Source organism: Neodiprion pinetum, chromosome 3, assembly GCF_021155775.2.
Source record: "Neodiprion pinetum isolate iyNeoPine1 chromosome 3, iyNeoPine1.2, whole genome shotgun sequence".
Classification (NCBI taxonomy): Eukaryota; Metazoa; Arthropoda; class Insecta; order Hymenoptera; family Diprionidae; genus Neodiprion; species Neodiprion pinetum.
The window spans coordinates 10,951,431-10,968,071 of NC_060234.1; the positions used below are offsets into that span (position 1 = coordinate 10,951,431).

At 37.8% G+C, this 16,641-nt stretch overlaps 1 protein-coding gene across 1 annotated transcript; it reads right to left on the reverse strand.

The window, feature by feature from the left end:
- Positions 1–9,877: 9,877 nt before the first annotated feature.
- LOC138190584 (zinc finger protein 862-like) lies at positions 9,878–12,737 on the reverse strand. Its single transcript, XM_069134328.1, has 2 exons — positions 11,583–12,737; positions 9,878–9,910 (listed from the first exon to the last, which is right to left on the reverse strand). Exons 1-2 carry the CDS (start codon positions 12,735–12,737, stop codon positions 9,878–9,880), a joined length of 1,188 nt encoding a protein of 395 aa, XP_068990429.1.
- Positions 12,738–16,641: the final 3,904 nt, after the last annotated feature.

Sequence of the window (16,641 nt, forward strand, 5' to 3'; positions counted from 1 at the left end):
AGAATTTGCAAGAAAGCCGAGACCGTTAGAGCAAGTCGATCGATATAAGGCAACGGAGCTAAGACAACTCTTACTCTATACTGGACCGATAATATTTAAAGAACATTTAGATAAAGACAAATATTATCACTTTCTTAGCCTCAGTGTCGCTGTACGAATTTTATCCAGCGAAAAATATTCTACTACACTGATAGACTACGCACGGAGCTTATTGATATATTTTGTATCAAATTATTCACGGTTGTACGGTGCAGAACATATTTCTCACAATGTTCACAACTTAATCCATATTTGTGACGATGTACAATCACTCGGCCCTCTCGAAAAGTACAGTGCTTTTAAATATGAAAATTTTATGCAAAAAATTAAGAAAAAAGTTAAAACATCGAACAAACCCTTACAACAATTTATCAACAGGGTCCACGAAGAAAATGAACTGAAAATAAATCCTGCACAAAGAGAGTATCCGATTATAAAATTTGCCAGCACCGGAGAAGACAGTGAGGGTAGACGATTTATAAAGTCAGTAGAGTATGAAAACTTCTTCTTGGGTACAAAAAAAAGTGATAACTGTGTTCTTTTACGCAATGAAAACATATAGCCGTCAACCGTATTTTCCTCAGAAAGAACAAAATATTTTTGTACGGAAAAAAATATCGGGATTCGAAATTATTCTTCGATAAGCCCTGCGACTCTTCGAAAGTCGGTATTAATGTAACGAATTCGTTGTGATTGAGGCCAGACACATTGAACACAAGTGTTTGAAAATGCCCATAAACGAGCGAGATAGTGTCGTATTTCCGATGGTTCACGAGATTTGAATTTCCGACGCGTAATTAAACAAGCAGTTCACCTATGCGAGCCTACCCTGCGCGCGCAGGCTCCTATACGTACGCACCACGTTGTAACGCTCTTACAAGCCGAGCTTCAACAAGTCTCACACGTGCGTGTACGGATCTCACCACGCGGTTTGCAAGGTACGTACCGAACCGATAATCCTTTATTTCTCTGTTTTGTTTCAAATTTTCACATTTAATCAGCTTACAGATAAAATCGACTCAATTTAGTTCTGGATCTAGGTTACCACTTATGTTATTTGCTACCTACTTACGTTTCTATAATCTATACATTTTTGCAACTCGTGTGCAACCGATAATAAATTCGTCTCGCATATATTACGCATTCCCCGCAGATTCAAATAGGCAGTAATTGATCCCAAATGGAAGAAATTCCTGATCAATATTAAATTTGGCAAATGTATGTAGGTACTTTACCGTAAGAGAAAAAATCGTACTATTCTCGAAATGCACGTGCGATATATTATATGCAAATGATATATTGTTAGCGCGATTGGAGAGATGAAAATCTGTGGTTTCGATTTTCTTAATTTTACAGAAGAAGATATTTCGAAAAATCCCTTGGTTTTCATTAAAATTCAATGATCATAACTCGGCGACTATTCTTCAAGTTTTCAATATAAATAATGGAAGTAATTGAGTACATTGTTCGATGAAACTTATTGTTGAGATCCATTAAGATTTACAATAGATAGCAATAGAGCATCTAATTGAGGTAGGGAGGTTATGATAGAATGAATTAGATATCCAATTAATGTTTCTACTACATGACTCGACGTCTTCCTCAGAAATTCAGAATTTTATATTTTGATATTGACAAATATAAAGTTTTTAGTCCTCAAAGGAAACTATCGACCATGTTTTAGCGATGTCGATTGCATAACTTGGGTCTTTCGTTGCCACCCTGCTTGATCTCAAGTGATGAAATTCATTGTTAATAATATATTGTTCTATACTTTTGTTATCTAGTGAATTCATTTACTGACAATGACTCTGACTGGGCCATACGCTGTCGTTACGTTTCTCGACGAAGATGATTTTAGTGATGGGGACGATCGTGATTTTAGTGATATAACGTCCGAAGTTCCAAGTACATGGCTCACTGCTACCGAAACTGAGTGTTGGTGGCCGAAAACGGCAGACGTAAAATCATACATAACAAAACGAAAGCCCCCTGTAAAAGACAGTAGAAAGTGGACACTCTGCCATGTTAAATTTGAAGGCTATAACGGTAAATAATTGTATAAACTGCATGTAATAGGCCCCCTTGCTTTTGTGAACTCAATTGAAAATGAAGTGATCGTCTAAAGCTCCGTGATATACTGTAGAATGCTTCGTGTTTATGCCAAAAAAAAACTATGCAATTTAAAGTACTTGAATGTCATTGAGCGTTTGAAAAAATCTTCCAATCATGATAATTTAGCAGATCGTAATATGATTCATTTATTCGATTAATAGCGTAATGTAACAAGCTAGGTAGACATAATTGAATATTTACAATTTTCACATTTACAGAAAATTTGGAGAAAGCTCGGTCTGCGGCTGCAACTAAAAAATCTGAAAGTGAGAGTAGCTCAAGTCAAAGTCAAGGTGATAAACCATATCTTAGAAAAAGGAAACAGCCGCTTCCTCGCGTAAGGGAAGAATCTATCCGATAGGGAAGATTCGCCTGACAGTGAACATCCCACAACAACCTCGATGCCAGAGCCACCGAAACTTGATAAAAAGAAGAATATGAAACCTTCCGTTAAAAATCGATCCACTGATATACCTGATCAGACGGATATTCAAAAAAAAAAATCATCCCCTGATATACCTAATCAGACAGATATCCCAAAGTCATGAAAACGAAGCCAAACAAAGAATAGTAATCCACTATCAGACTCTCAGACAATAATAGACATTGAGCATTTACCCATTGATTTAAACTCGACTAATACGAATACTATTAGTATCCCCCCGGCACGAGCGAAACATATCGTAGGGAAAGATACCAACCTATCGTCAACACCTCATGCATTTGAGTCTTGGCCCATCGATATTGTAGTAGATGATTTTGACATAAATGCGGATAATGGAACTGCAGGTACATATATGGATAGTATTTTTTTATACAAGTTCCTAAAGGTGGCATGTGTGCATGAGTGGTCTATGATTTGGATTTAGTAGTGTAGAATAACCTTAATGAATGATAATTGGGTACCGTCAAATTTTTTATTTGGTTGATAAGCGTATTTTTTTTTATCTACAGACTTTCCAAGCAGTACAAAAAGACGCGGTGATCCTTCCCTAAATGCTAGTGCTTTACACCCTTCTGCTCATCAGGGTCTAGGAGGGCACTCAATATTATTTGATGGTAGTCTCCCTGACTTATGTAATAGTACGTATATGAGAAATTGCGACATACGCAATGCAAATTTTCTTGGATCAAAATAATATTCATGGTTCACAATGGAAGTACATGGGCTCGAGTACAATACGATTATTTTGCTTTCAGATTCTCAGGAAAAGACGAGAATACTCATAGAAGGTAACCTTGATTCGTTTTTAAAAAATTTCAGAGTGACCAAGTCCTGCTTGAATTTTGTATTCAGTTTCGATTACGTATTTGTGTTTGTACAGAAAAATTCTCGGCATTAACCACACTATTGGCTGAGATGTTGGTCACTCAACAATTAGTGGATCGACGTTTAGCTGAGATTAAAAAGAAAGTGGGTCAACATGGAACTGTAGGTCACGGAAAAGATTTTAAAAAGGTTACAGACGATCTTCCATTCAAAAACACTGCTGATATACAAGCGTTTGAAAACAAATTGGCTGATGCAGATTTTTGCAGTACTTTTGTGAGTGATTCATGATGTATTTTTACAAGGGAATTAGCAAGTAGACCTGCTCATTCAATTTTGGACAGAATTGTTTCTTTTCGTATTCTTAAACATTAACAGACGGTTGAATCAACTGAAAATCAAAAATGCCTCCAATTATTCTTAGATTATGGTAATAAATGTATTGTAAAAAATTCAACTCTGATGAGAGTGTGTGTGTAGGAAATTTTTCTGAAGAGGTACGGCTGGGAATCTTAATCACTTTTATTGTATCATGGGAAATTCATAGCAAGAGTATTACGATTTGTCTTTTTCTAGTCATTCAAAGATTCAAAAGCCGACTATTTCGGCAAAATTTCAAGCGAGTTTCTCTCAAAATATCCTTTCGAAGCAACGACCGTTGAACATGTTCCTATGAGAATTGATCGGTCATGTACAGGCATTTTTTTACAAAATATTTGATACATAAACTTTCCAAATGAAAATGATTATCTTTATGGTAATATTGTTACTCTCAGGTAAAGTATGTTGCACAAATTGGCGGGAACAGTGCCAAAGAAAATACTTTGAGAATATTGCGACAAGTATTCACCAACGACTTCGCTAAAGACGCTTCATGGTGCGGTCTGAGGGCCAATTTTCAACTTTCAAATTTGAAAGTCACAGCAGCCATCAAAGGTTAGTGTGATTATTAAAGCTACATTCACAGAACAGTGAGTAGGCATCAATACGACACTAACTTGTATTTAACTCTACAGATGGAGTGAGACTGTCATACACCTGTACAGATAAAGAATTTGAAGATACGGTGTCAGAATGGTTCCGCCAAGCTAAACAGCGGTTCAAGAGAGAGAATACAAAAAAGAACGGAGCTCAACCACATCCTGCAGCTAATAATTAGTACAGATGATGACGCGCTAAACCATGACAGTTTCCATAAGATGCCCCAAACAGATTTATGGGGTACTGTAACGCTAAGCCTTTTCGGGCCCCTCGTCGAGCGCCGATTTGTAACGCTAAATTCTGTTACGTTCGGATGAGGACTTACCGTTGACACTTTGGCGCGATTCTTTACTTATCCGCAATATCAAACTACAACAAAATAATTACGTTGGGTGCCAGACGCGGTAGCGTCGATTTTCAAATAATAATGCAAATCAATAAAATTAACACAAAACCGTACAAAAGGGATAAATAGAGAACCCGTTGTATGGCTGGCTAGGCACAGGTACGATCGCGTACATCCCGGTAGAGTGGCGGAGTTCAAGGCAGCTAACAGTAATTCCAGAATTAAAGAAAATGACAAAATAAAGAATAAACTCCAGTTAAAAGGAAAATGAATAAGTCAATCGATCATATATTGTCGAGAAGGTTACATAAGTGAGACAGGCAAATAAGGTGGTATCGATAGCGGTAGTTAATAAAATAAATAATCGTTGTTCATAATAATATCGGTAGAATAGCAGTAAACGGTAGCTTTAACACGAGAGACGGTAGTTAACAGAGAAAAATAGACGTAGGCCGAGAGATGCGATATAATGCAAGAGTTGACTTAAAACTACACGTCACTGGGCGACGTGGTCTTACCCAAGTTGCAAATGACGCTACGAAAATTATTATTCTGTTAATTAGAACGAGAGAGCTTTACTGCGATCGGTAGAAAACAACGTAACGGTAGTTCGGTAGATGATACGTCAAATTTACCATAAATTATAACCAGGATGAGAAATTGACATTCAGTAACAATTTACCAAGTCGGCAAACGATCGACTAGGTCGCCTTCGGTAGAATTATTCATACGGTAGATTCGATAATTTATAATCATTACATACTTGAGGAATTAAATAGTGAATTCCTAAACATAACTTTTGAGAGAATACCAAAATACAAAGTTATGAGAGTGAGAGAATTTCGGAGAGTTTACAAAATAGAGAAATATACTGAAATACACCGCAATACAAAAGAATAATTCACAGAACTTAATCTAACAAAATACGGAAAAATAAATAACAGGCAGAAATAGTATAAAATTGTCAATAGTAATAAAGAAAAATGCGGTAATATCTAAGGGTGATTCTACGCTCGCTTGTACTCCAAGGAACTCGATATACGATACAATAGGCACAAAAATAAATAAAAATATAATAAGCAATAACGGAAATAAAATACAAGGCACACTACTATTACAAGAAGAGTATGGAATAAAATATGAAGCCAATAGGGCTCAGAATACGATAGAAAATACGGAAGCAAGATAATAGAGATTCACAAATAATCAGAAAAGTCATAAATACAGGAAGAGTAATTATTTGGCAGCTACGAGGTCGCTCAGATACGAAAATAATAAGTTACTGAAATCATGCAGCCACACGGAAGTCGTGGACCATGATTCACACAAAACGGCATCACCCGATGCAACCAAGAAACAATAAATATAATATTAATGACCGAAATCATGCAGCCACACGGCGGCTTACTGCAACTTTAACCGTGGACCATGATTCACGCAAAGTCGATAAATACTATGAGAAAGAATAGAAATTATGAGCAACTTCGTAACAGTACAACTCAAAGGCAGAAGCCTTACCTTGACGGTTGATCTCAGGCACACAAACTGATTCTAATTTAAATTATACTGTACAATAGCAAAACGGGGAAGGAAAGGAAAAAGAAGGAAAAGAGTTTAGAAGGATAAAGGTACTCGGTAGAATAGACGGTAGAACGATAGCGGTAGAATAGACGGTAGGACGGTAGCGGTAGAATGAAAAGGTGTCGGCAGCTTAAATCGGTAGAAAGGTCGGGAGAGTAATTGGAAAATCGAAGCTGTTCCTCAACAGGTCGAGCGTAGAATAGCAGGTCGTAGTTCAGCTCGCCGATCTCGCGGTTGTCGTGAGGTGATTCTTCTTCTTTGATTGGTCGGTTGACCCCCACCGCAAATAGGCTATCCCCCTGTGGCGAATATCGGTTACTGCGTGGTCATACGTTTTCCAAAAATTACCGCTAGATGTGGTGTAATGTGCTGCTCGCGATTTCGTCGTTGACACCAACTCGTATGGTTTCGTAGTCGCTTCAGTTTACAGTCCAGGCTGCCTATCATCGGGGACTTCTTTGACAGAGGCATACACAGGGTGCCTCTCGGTCAAAGTTACCGGGTGGAGAGTGACGCTTCACTGTTCACCTCCACCGGCTTTTGTACAGGCAGTAGCTAGCTGCCTGTACCTGAGGTCGTGCAGTCAGACGGTTGGCCAAACCGTGGACAACGACCCACACAATTGGTCCCTGTCGATAGGAAGGCAGCGTCGATCCTCAGAACGATGGCTTTATCAACCTGAACGTAGTGGTTTGGGGTCGGTCCGGCACCAGGCCGGTAAGTCGGAGGATGGCAGGCTACGGTCTGCCCTTCACGCCATCCTTACGGCATCCGTTAGAGTTGGCGGCTGGTTCCTCTTCGAGGAACGGTGCCCTCGGCCGCCGGGAGGATTTTTATCTCCCTGTTCACCGGCAGTCGAGGCGATACGGAAGGTTCGGGTGGATGCTACCCCAGGTGTATATAAAGGTGCACTAAGGTAGCCAGTGTAGTCTGATGAGACCGTCAGTAGGCGAAGTCGTCGAGAGCTGCAAACGGTAGCTAGTGGTCCCTTGTTGGCCGGAATCGTTGTCGTCCAAGTACCTTGTTAGCTTGCGCCGAAGCGCGAAATAAAGAATTTACAAAAAAGAATTAGTTAAAAGTAGTTATTGCCTATTTTGTATCGAGTTCGGTTGGAGTACCCTGCTGAGGACGCGTAAACTAAAAATAATAGCGGTTGTGTGCCCTTGTGACGGGCGATTCTGAAACGCCACGTTACAGTACATAAGAAGGAGATGCAGGTCTCATTTCCCCATTATCTTGCCTCGTCTTCGTACCTTTCTAAATATCTAACGTTTACTTTGGTAGTCTATACCAAACAATTAAAGACCTGGAAAGTACAAAGTACAAAGATTTATTTTATAGTTTATTCGTGTTCAACGTTGAGAAAATTTTTTACTTAGATTATTAAGATTAAAAAAAACAAATTTGATTGATGAAATATTATATAAAATGAGCTACGTGCTCATATTGTCATAGATACACGTACAGTGTGGTCACAATAGAAATATTACACGTAGTATTTGGACATTTTTTTTCACTATTTAAACTTCTTCTATTTCTTTCACTCTATTCAATATCGACGATTACGTTAATTGTGAGAGTTTTTCTGGCCTTATCAAAACAAACACATCGTCCAGTTACGAGATTGTGATAATTTAACCAATAGAATAACAGAGGAAAGCACTGAAGTGTTCGTGCCTTGAAATAGTTTCAATACTATGCCCATCAATGAAGTATAATAAATTAGTAGATGACTAAATAAGTTTGAAGAAGAAAAGTATACATACACTCGACCGCTTCTAACAGCAAGACCCTAACTCACGAGCTCCGCTTGTAAAGACTTATCTCAGGCACTCTATACAGGGTGTCCCTAAATTGCCTCCCACGGACTAGCCAGCATGATACCTCGTTAAAATCCAACCGAGAATTTCTTTTCCGGAAGCTCGTCCGACGCATAGTTTTTGAATTATAAGCGATAGCGCTAGGCCAATCAGAGTGCACCATTTCATCTAGATTTGCCGCCACGGAAATTGCTGTTTTGTTCGGCTGGGTGAATTATTATTATTCGTTTACGAATTAAATATCGGCACCTCCCCTCTCTCCCTGTTGTACCCCTTCTCGGGCGCTGACCTCGGTATTGTTGCCGCGGACACGCTGCCGGCCGCACATTCATGGGCGCACACTTGTGTGAGTAAACAGAAGCGCATCCTCAAGCATAAGGGGTACAGCAGCGAGAGAGGGGAGGTGCCGATATTTAATTCGTAAACGAATAATAATAATTTACCCAGTCGAACAAAACAGCAATTTCCGTGGCGGCAAATCTAGATGAAATGGTGCACTCTGATTGGCCTAGCGCTATCGCTTATAATTCAAAAACTATGCGTCGGACGAGCTTCAGAAAAAGAAATTCTCGGTTGGATTTTAACGAGGTATCATGCTGGCTAGTCCGTGGGAGGCAATTTAGGGACACCCTGTATAGTCCGATTACAGAGATCGCTATTTCCGGAGCTCCTAAGGTCTTTATAACCGGAGCTCGCGAGTTAGGGACTTGCTGTTAGGAGCGGTCAACATGAACTTCAAAGTTCACTTAGTAATGATCTACTATACACAAAGGTATGGCTTCTCTACTTCGCTACTTTCTTAATTTTTTGAACATTAATGCTTATTATTCACTTTGTTTGATGAAACGTTTTTTTTTCTCCTCCATGTACTATATTTCGACACATATTTCATATCTTTCATAATATTAATATATATACTCAATCAAATAAAGGCCTAAATAATAAAATATAATATTAAGATAAACTATTTCTGTGATGTGGATTAGGTAATACAAGAATCAAACATTCAATAAGACTGTAAAATGAAATTATTCCTAATATCCAATTAAGCTTTTGAATTTATGTTTGTGTGTTAAATAGATATATACGTATGAGAATTAGTACAAATGTACGATAAGATCTTTGTATGCTCTATTTATGAGCAAGTCAATAAGTAATACATAATATAATAAACGAGAATACTATATCTCACAGAACAATAGTTATATACTTGATACATTCATGGATAATTGATCGTGATGTATCTGATACCTACCATCATTTCCTGAAACACCTTAGCGACATGGAGGCCATGTAACTCCGATTTCAAGCGGTGCATGATTGCTATGTAGTCTTAACGTAACATTGTGACTTCTCTGTTCTGCCAAATTCACGCTTCAGCAACGTAACTAGCATGTAGCCATTCAACACGATCGTGACGAAACTGTAGCATGATATGTGGCGGACATTTTAGAGTGCCTGGACCATTACATTCACGTTTCATACAACATACCTGTGATATTCACGGAACTAAGTGTAACATAATTTATATGTGTTTGTTACGAAACTATGTTGCCTGGGTATAGTTGTGAGTCGATAAGTTATCGGTAAACTTCATTTTTATCCACTCCCCCGAAGTATTAAATTGTTTTTGTAGCGATTGGTCTTATTTTCTGATGTTTATTTCTCTGACGGTGTTAACAGACGGACACGGTCATCACCCCCTAAACCCTAAACGTCTCTCGGTCACCCCTGAAAATCCTTCAAATACCACCCATTCTGCAAATCAAATATAAAATACTTAAATACAGTTTTTCACAACGCAGTGTTGATATATCAAACAGCCCTGATAAGTCAGTACCATTTTCTACCATTGATCTTCCCAATGCGCTCGTGGCCGAATGGCGAAAGGCCTCACTATCAACGCGAAGGTTCAGTGTTCGAACCTCTCAATTAACTTTTTTTTTTTATCCATGGGTGAATATAAGTTGGTGATATGAGAAATGCGAACGGTTACAACTCTTTAATTGCTAAAAAAATAATAATTCATTTATATTCAGCATTGTATTTGAAAAAAAGGAAAAAGGGGAAAACTCGGAAGCGACCACTGATTACTGAACTATCGTTTTTGGAACCAGAAAAAGCTATATCACGTACATATTTATGATCATGCGGTTTGGCGATCAATTTTTTGACAAATAAATAACGAATATTAACAAAACGTGGTTTTCATTACTTCATTTTTTCACATACTTTATTGTCAGTGTCTGTAATGGAAACGTAATGCTTGATGAGACAGAACAGAGCTGGAAAGTTGAAAAACAAGTATTAACATGAAAGAGCTAAAAACGTTTCACCCCAAGTGATAGAAATAAAAACGGGAACAATTATTTTAATTTTGATATCAGTGAGGATTGAGGCTTCCACGTGTAACACAAATTATTGTTCAACGCCTCTTTAGCATGGAGAATGCTTTCGCACGTGCCGACAAAAGGCGATTTCGTATTTCACTCTTTATCAAGTCAAGTTGGGAAGAAACTCTCTCAGCTGCCGCCGAAGAATGTGGCAAACAGAGTATCCCCTTAACTAATTTTGTCAAGTTTGGGAACATTGGAATGTCCAATCGAGAGTTCAACTTGAAAATATTAGTCCAAAAATCTTCGATGGGAGGATTTTTTTTTGGCTTCCATTTCTTCCAAATCCGACAAAAGTCGCCACTCACTATTCAATTTTTCTATGTCATCCACGAGGTGTGAGAAAAACTTGAGTGCTTGTGTGGCAATACTGCTAATCTCTCCAGACAACACTATGCGCGGATTGAAATAGCTTACAAAAGATAAAACCGGGTCATCGAAATTAAACCTTCGTTTGATCTGTTCCGCGAGCATCACATAAAACCCCAAAGCATGCACTCTGAAGTTGTGCAACTCGTTTCGATCGATATTTTCGTTTGACATTAATATTTCAGCTTTTGCTCCGAAATATATTTTCTCCAATGCAATGAAATTTCGTGGATCAGTGACTTCAATGTTTTTAATCGGAACACGATCCAGATATTACTTTTTCACGTAATTCCTCAAAATGTTTCGGAACAAATCGGAAACTCTTTTCAAAAGAAGATGTAGTTGCGGTTTCTCCGCTTGAAACTCTCGATTCAATCGATTTACACTTTCGAGAATGTAAGAGAGAAAAGTATAATATACTTTGAAAATGGGATTTTTTAATTGATTCAAAATCGCTTGCGTTGCAGGCAAGTCATCTTCGAAGCACTAGTGCGTGAAAAAAAGGATCAAAGCTTCCCAATTCTGTAACACCCGATCAACAGCAGCCTAGATTGAGGAAAAAAATGCCAAGTTTGAGGTTGAGAAAGTACAGAAGTAAACAAATAAGCAGTCGAGACAATGCAAAATTACATGCACACTCCTGAACACAACCGATGTAACGCACTTACTTGAAGTGACAACCACCGCGTTGCACTCGGGTGCAACAGTTTGCGAGGTTTCAGTTCTACGAATATCTGAAACTCTTGTAATCTTCCAGATCGATTGCTGCAGTGCGAGAAGTAATAGACTGCTCGTATCAAATCTTCTAAACTTCTTGGCAACTTTTTAGCTGCAGCTGAAGAGCCCAGATGAAATGAATGACAAACGCATCCAAGGACGAACAGATGTGGTATTATTGCTTTGAAGCGGGCTTGTACTCCGTTGATATTTCCCATCATTACAGATGCGTTGTCAGCCGCCAAACCGATCATATATGTCACCGGAATGTTCTTCTCTTTGAAAAAATTGCAGATTGCGGTAAAGATATCATTCGCAGTGCAGGATTGTACTTTTATCAGCCCCAAAAATCTATCCTTGCATTCGTCATTATCGTAAAATCTCACTACGATAGCAAGTGATTTTTCTGTGTTGATATCGGTAGTTTCGTCGATTATTATCGAAAAAACACAATTTTTCAACTTTTCCGAAATGACTGATATCCGTTCCTTGGCGATCACGTCTTTTGTTAAGTTCGTAGCTTTTGTTCGGCAGCATTTTATCGCTTTCGCTATTTTCGAATCCGGGCATACAGACGCAACCAGCTTCGGCAAATGATCCATTAAGAGGAACGGCAAATTGTGTTCGTGCAAAAACATCGTGAGCTTCAATTCAGCCGATTTAACCAGTTTCTCCTGATGTTTTTTTTCGTCGTTAAAATGGTCACTAATCTTGACGGTCCTCTCAGCTTTTCTCATATTTTCTATATGAAAATCAGTAACCTCATGTCGTGTTAAGTGAGTGAACCCACCATTAATCGTTTTGAGACACGCCGTGCAGAACGATTTGTCCGACTTTTTTTCCAACCATGGAAAACCGTGTTGCCAGCTGTCCTTGAATCTTTGTTGGTACGACTTACGTCTTTTCTTGGAGGGTTCTTCGACACAATGATCTGATGCATAGGAATCTTCGGCTAGACCAGTTGTAGTGTCAGTATCAGTTGTCGTACTTTCTGAACAATCAGAATTCTTTTCAGCATCGGCATACCTGCTAAAATCATCATCGATAAGTTTTGGATCGAAACAGCAGTATTTTTGTAGGGCGAATAGGACACACAAAACGGTCATAATGGATTGAGCAAAATTTTCATGATACTTTTTATTTTATGATGACAATATATTTCTATAGAAAAAAAATCAAGTCATACATACTTATTTACTGACACAACAGACAGCTGATTAATTGACGATATCGGAGGATTCGAAGGACCAGCCTTCTCAATTTCCGATGAATCAACATCGTCTTTCTTTCGTCGAGGAACGAGGAATCTGGAAAAAATGTTGACGGGTATTTTTTTTATAAAAACGAGCAGAAAATCAAGTCAAATATTCTATATACTAATGAAAAAGGTTACTTACCGTCTCATCTGTGGACATTCGTTTAATACCGACTCGGATGAGAGTTTGTTTCCGCATTCGCTACCCTCACAGTCACAGTCCTCACACTTTGACCAGTCATATCGAAGATCTCGATATTAGTTCTAGCATTCGCAAAAACACAACAAAGAATAAAAGTCAATTGTCACTTTGTCGTTCGTTTGTCGTTTGTCGTCGGCGCCGTCGGCGGCTCGGCTCGGTGCACTCACTGTTTACGAGTGAGGATTGGTCAATCGTTGCCAAAGAAGCGCTCATGTGCCTGCACGGCAAAAAAGTAAGCTCAAGATGAATTTTGCCATCAGCGCCATCTACTGGCGCGATCTACTTTTTCAAACGTAATAGATCGGCTATCAGCGTACTAGCGTACTAAATCCTATACAAAGGTAACAGATCTGTTACAATTGTAATAGAGTGGCAACACTGTCCGACGCCGCCTAGTTCTCCAGAGAACCGCTACACGCCGCCACCGAGGACCACACCGATTCGTCGCCAAACTTCATCGCTGAAGCCTCCACCGCGGTGCAACAAAACCCAGACAATTCCTTCACTAGCGTGGCAACCAAATTACTGATCACTTTGTATATATGTAAATGAAACTATAAATAAATAGGGTGTACAACAACATAAACAAATAACTCATCTTTGAAACCACAGCGATCTACTCCTTCCACGCGGCTCGGTCATATAGCTAACAACAAATAGCGAACAGTGACCGCAGCCTGAGTTGCGCGTACTAAAGTAGAGCCAACTCCGAATGATCGTGAAGATCGAGTCGAACCACGTTTTGAGCCGAGGCACTATTGTCTCGAATTTGAGTGTAACCAAATTCCGTTACACGGGGTCACATCAAATCAGTACGATAAATTATCCTTTCTCGTGTAGGTCGCGAGTCGTCGAAAGGGGAGCGTTCAAATTCGCGAATCAGGGGGTCCGCACGCGAGTGTGGAGAGCTGAGATAGAATAGTTCCCAGGTGAGGGAGCTTAGCCATGATGGCGTTGTATGCGCGCTCGGCAATAAGTATAGTTTAGGCCTATCAGAATATACATGAATATACATTGTATTAAAAAAAAGTTCCTGTAATGTCTGAATATTTAAAATAAATAAATAAAAAATGTCGATGTCTTATTTTTGTGATTAAATAATTAATTTGAGTAGTAATTAATTATAATAAGTAATAATAAATAATTATTACACCCAATAATCGTAATAACGGTTGTTCATGAAATTCCACAAACGCAGTTTATATACACAATCTCGCCATGCCCTTGCGTACTCGTTCCAGCCGTATGGACAGAGCGCGAGACTTTTAACTCTACGTACGTCGGTTCGAATCTCTCTTTTGCTGATATTTTTTTTTCTTTTTTTTTTTACTTATTGATTGATTAAATTATTTGCAGCAAAATATTAGTGATGACATATAATTTTCGTTTCAGGAAATATGTCTATATTTTTTTTGCAATGACTGTAATTCTAAAACAAAACATCTATCATTTTTTTCAAGAAAAGGAAAGAAAATGGATTATTAATAAGCCGAAAAAGAAAAATGCACATTCAGAAAATTGAATAATGTTCATGTGCATTTTTTTAATTTTAAGTTTGTGAATTATCAATCCATTTATTCGTGATTTAAAAGTTATTTTTATATTTTCTGTAATCACATTCGTGTATTTTAAATGGTTTCTGTTTAGAAATTTTTTTAATGTCTCAATAGTCAATAAATATCTGAATGTAATAAATTATTAAATCCTTACTATCACTATTGTCTTTGACAAAGAAATTTTACTATTCTTTGTTTCATCCAGTTTACCTGCAAGTACCCGTAATTACTCGTGATTATACCGGGACAATCTCTTGAAACTATACATATAATGCGCATGCGCGAGTTTTATCGGCTGCTCGGGCAGGTTGACCACTCCGAGTTTCAGCTGTCAAACTCTGTTTCTGGCGGCGTTGTAGTTCATACGAATTCTTGAGGTTAGAATCTTAAACAGTCGAGGTAGTGACTCGGAAAGTTGATGCTAATGCCCTTTGAAAATTGGCTTTATTCAACTAAAATGAGAAATCTGTTAAAATGTTGGGTGCTTGGAAGAAAGGCAGCAGGTAGGTTCGAACACTTTATTTGATCATTTTTATTATTTCGTACATTAGAAATAACAATGGAATTTTTATCTATCAACAGGTGATACGGCTAAAATAATTACATCTCTGATATTCACTGTTATCTGCCCATTCAATTTGTCAGACGTACAAAGATCATCGCCACTTCCAAGGAACTAAGCAACTTTCTCACTCTTTTGTGATTTCAGGCGGTAATATTGAATTTTATCACTTTCGAAAATGAGACATTAAACCGAGCGTTCAAGAAATTTAAATATCTCACTATCTGTAACGGAACTATGACTCTTTTTTTTCTTGAAAATAGTTCAACAAAATTTACGAATAGTCGATAGTGAATGTATTTTTCTGATTAACAAATTATTGCTACTACTATTTAAAATTTCCGAATGATTATCAGAATTTATTTCGCAAATTTTCAATGATGTTCGATTAAATAAATGAAGGGAACCTAATACTCAAGTCGAAAATTCAAGTAACATTAGATTTATTAAAATGATTTCTGTATTTCATGTTAGTGCGGTTCGAAACAAAGAAAATCTAATCGAAAGTGTAGAACTCCGGAATGTAAATCATCCTGTGACACAAGTTGAAAATCAAGTTTCTCAAAATGCGCCTCAATGTCACAATTAGCTTCAAGGACAATCATGTTTTAGAGTAATGTCAATTTTAAAGTAATGTAAAGATTGTGTCCCTTGTTCCATCAAAATAAATGAATATCTAATTTTTAACAAAGTTTACGAAGATTTTTTTCCAAATAATTTAATCCGATACAATATCTTGTTCATAGTCCTCCGAACATCACCTTCTAACAAGGATATTTGGAAAGAGTCCCTTTGTTGCAGAAACCATTATAAAATTCTTGGTTTTCAATTCGAGCTATTGAATAACTCTGTGTTTCAGGTTCCATTTTCAATCTCAAAATGGGATTTTTTTTGCTCCAGATAATGCTAGCATGAAATGCAGAAATAATTGCGGTACATGGAGATTCACAAGCTTTCAGTCTTAGCGTAGGACCCTATGAAGAGTGTAAAGTTGAATTTGGTTTCAAGTTATCGTGCAACTAGCTAGCCAGATGACACCGTCAACTAAGATTAAATTTAAAGACATTTTTAACTGAACTTATTTAACAGTTCTAGATTTAGATTGATTCAGTTTGCCTAGCAAAATTCAACCCTACAATCTAATTGAGGACTTGAAAAACTATTCATCTGAATTCAATGCCAAAGAGAGTAAAAGTAAGCTTCAAAATAAGATATCAAATCAAATGGTATAAAGTTTGAAAAACAATGCTGGTCAATAATAATGCTTAAATTACAATGGTGCACAGAATGATTCCTCGGTAGAATGAATTGGCAGCAACGGTTAAGTAACAAACTTATCGCTATTGGCTCGATCAAAGTAAAATGATGGAATATTCAGCCATTATGATCTGTAGTATATCCCGCTCTTCAATTTTGCCTCAACTGATGTTAAGAA

Coding starts and splice junctions, on each gene's coding strand:
- LOC138190584 (XM_069134328.1), bottom strand. CDS start 12,737: ATGACCGTTTTGTGTGTCCTATTCGCCCTACAAAAATACTGCTGTTTC. Junction 9,911..11,582: donor CGCGGTGGTTGTCACTTCAA/GTAAGTGCGTTA, acceptor TTTGATTTGCAG/AATGGGTGGTATTTGAAGGA.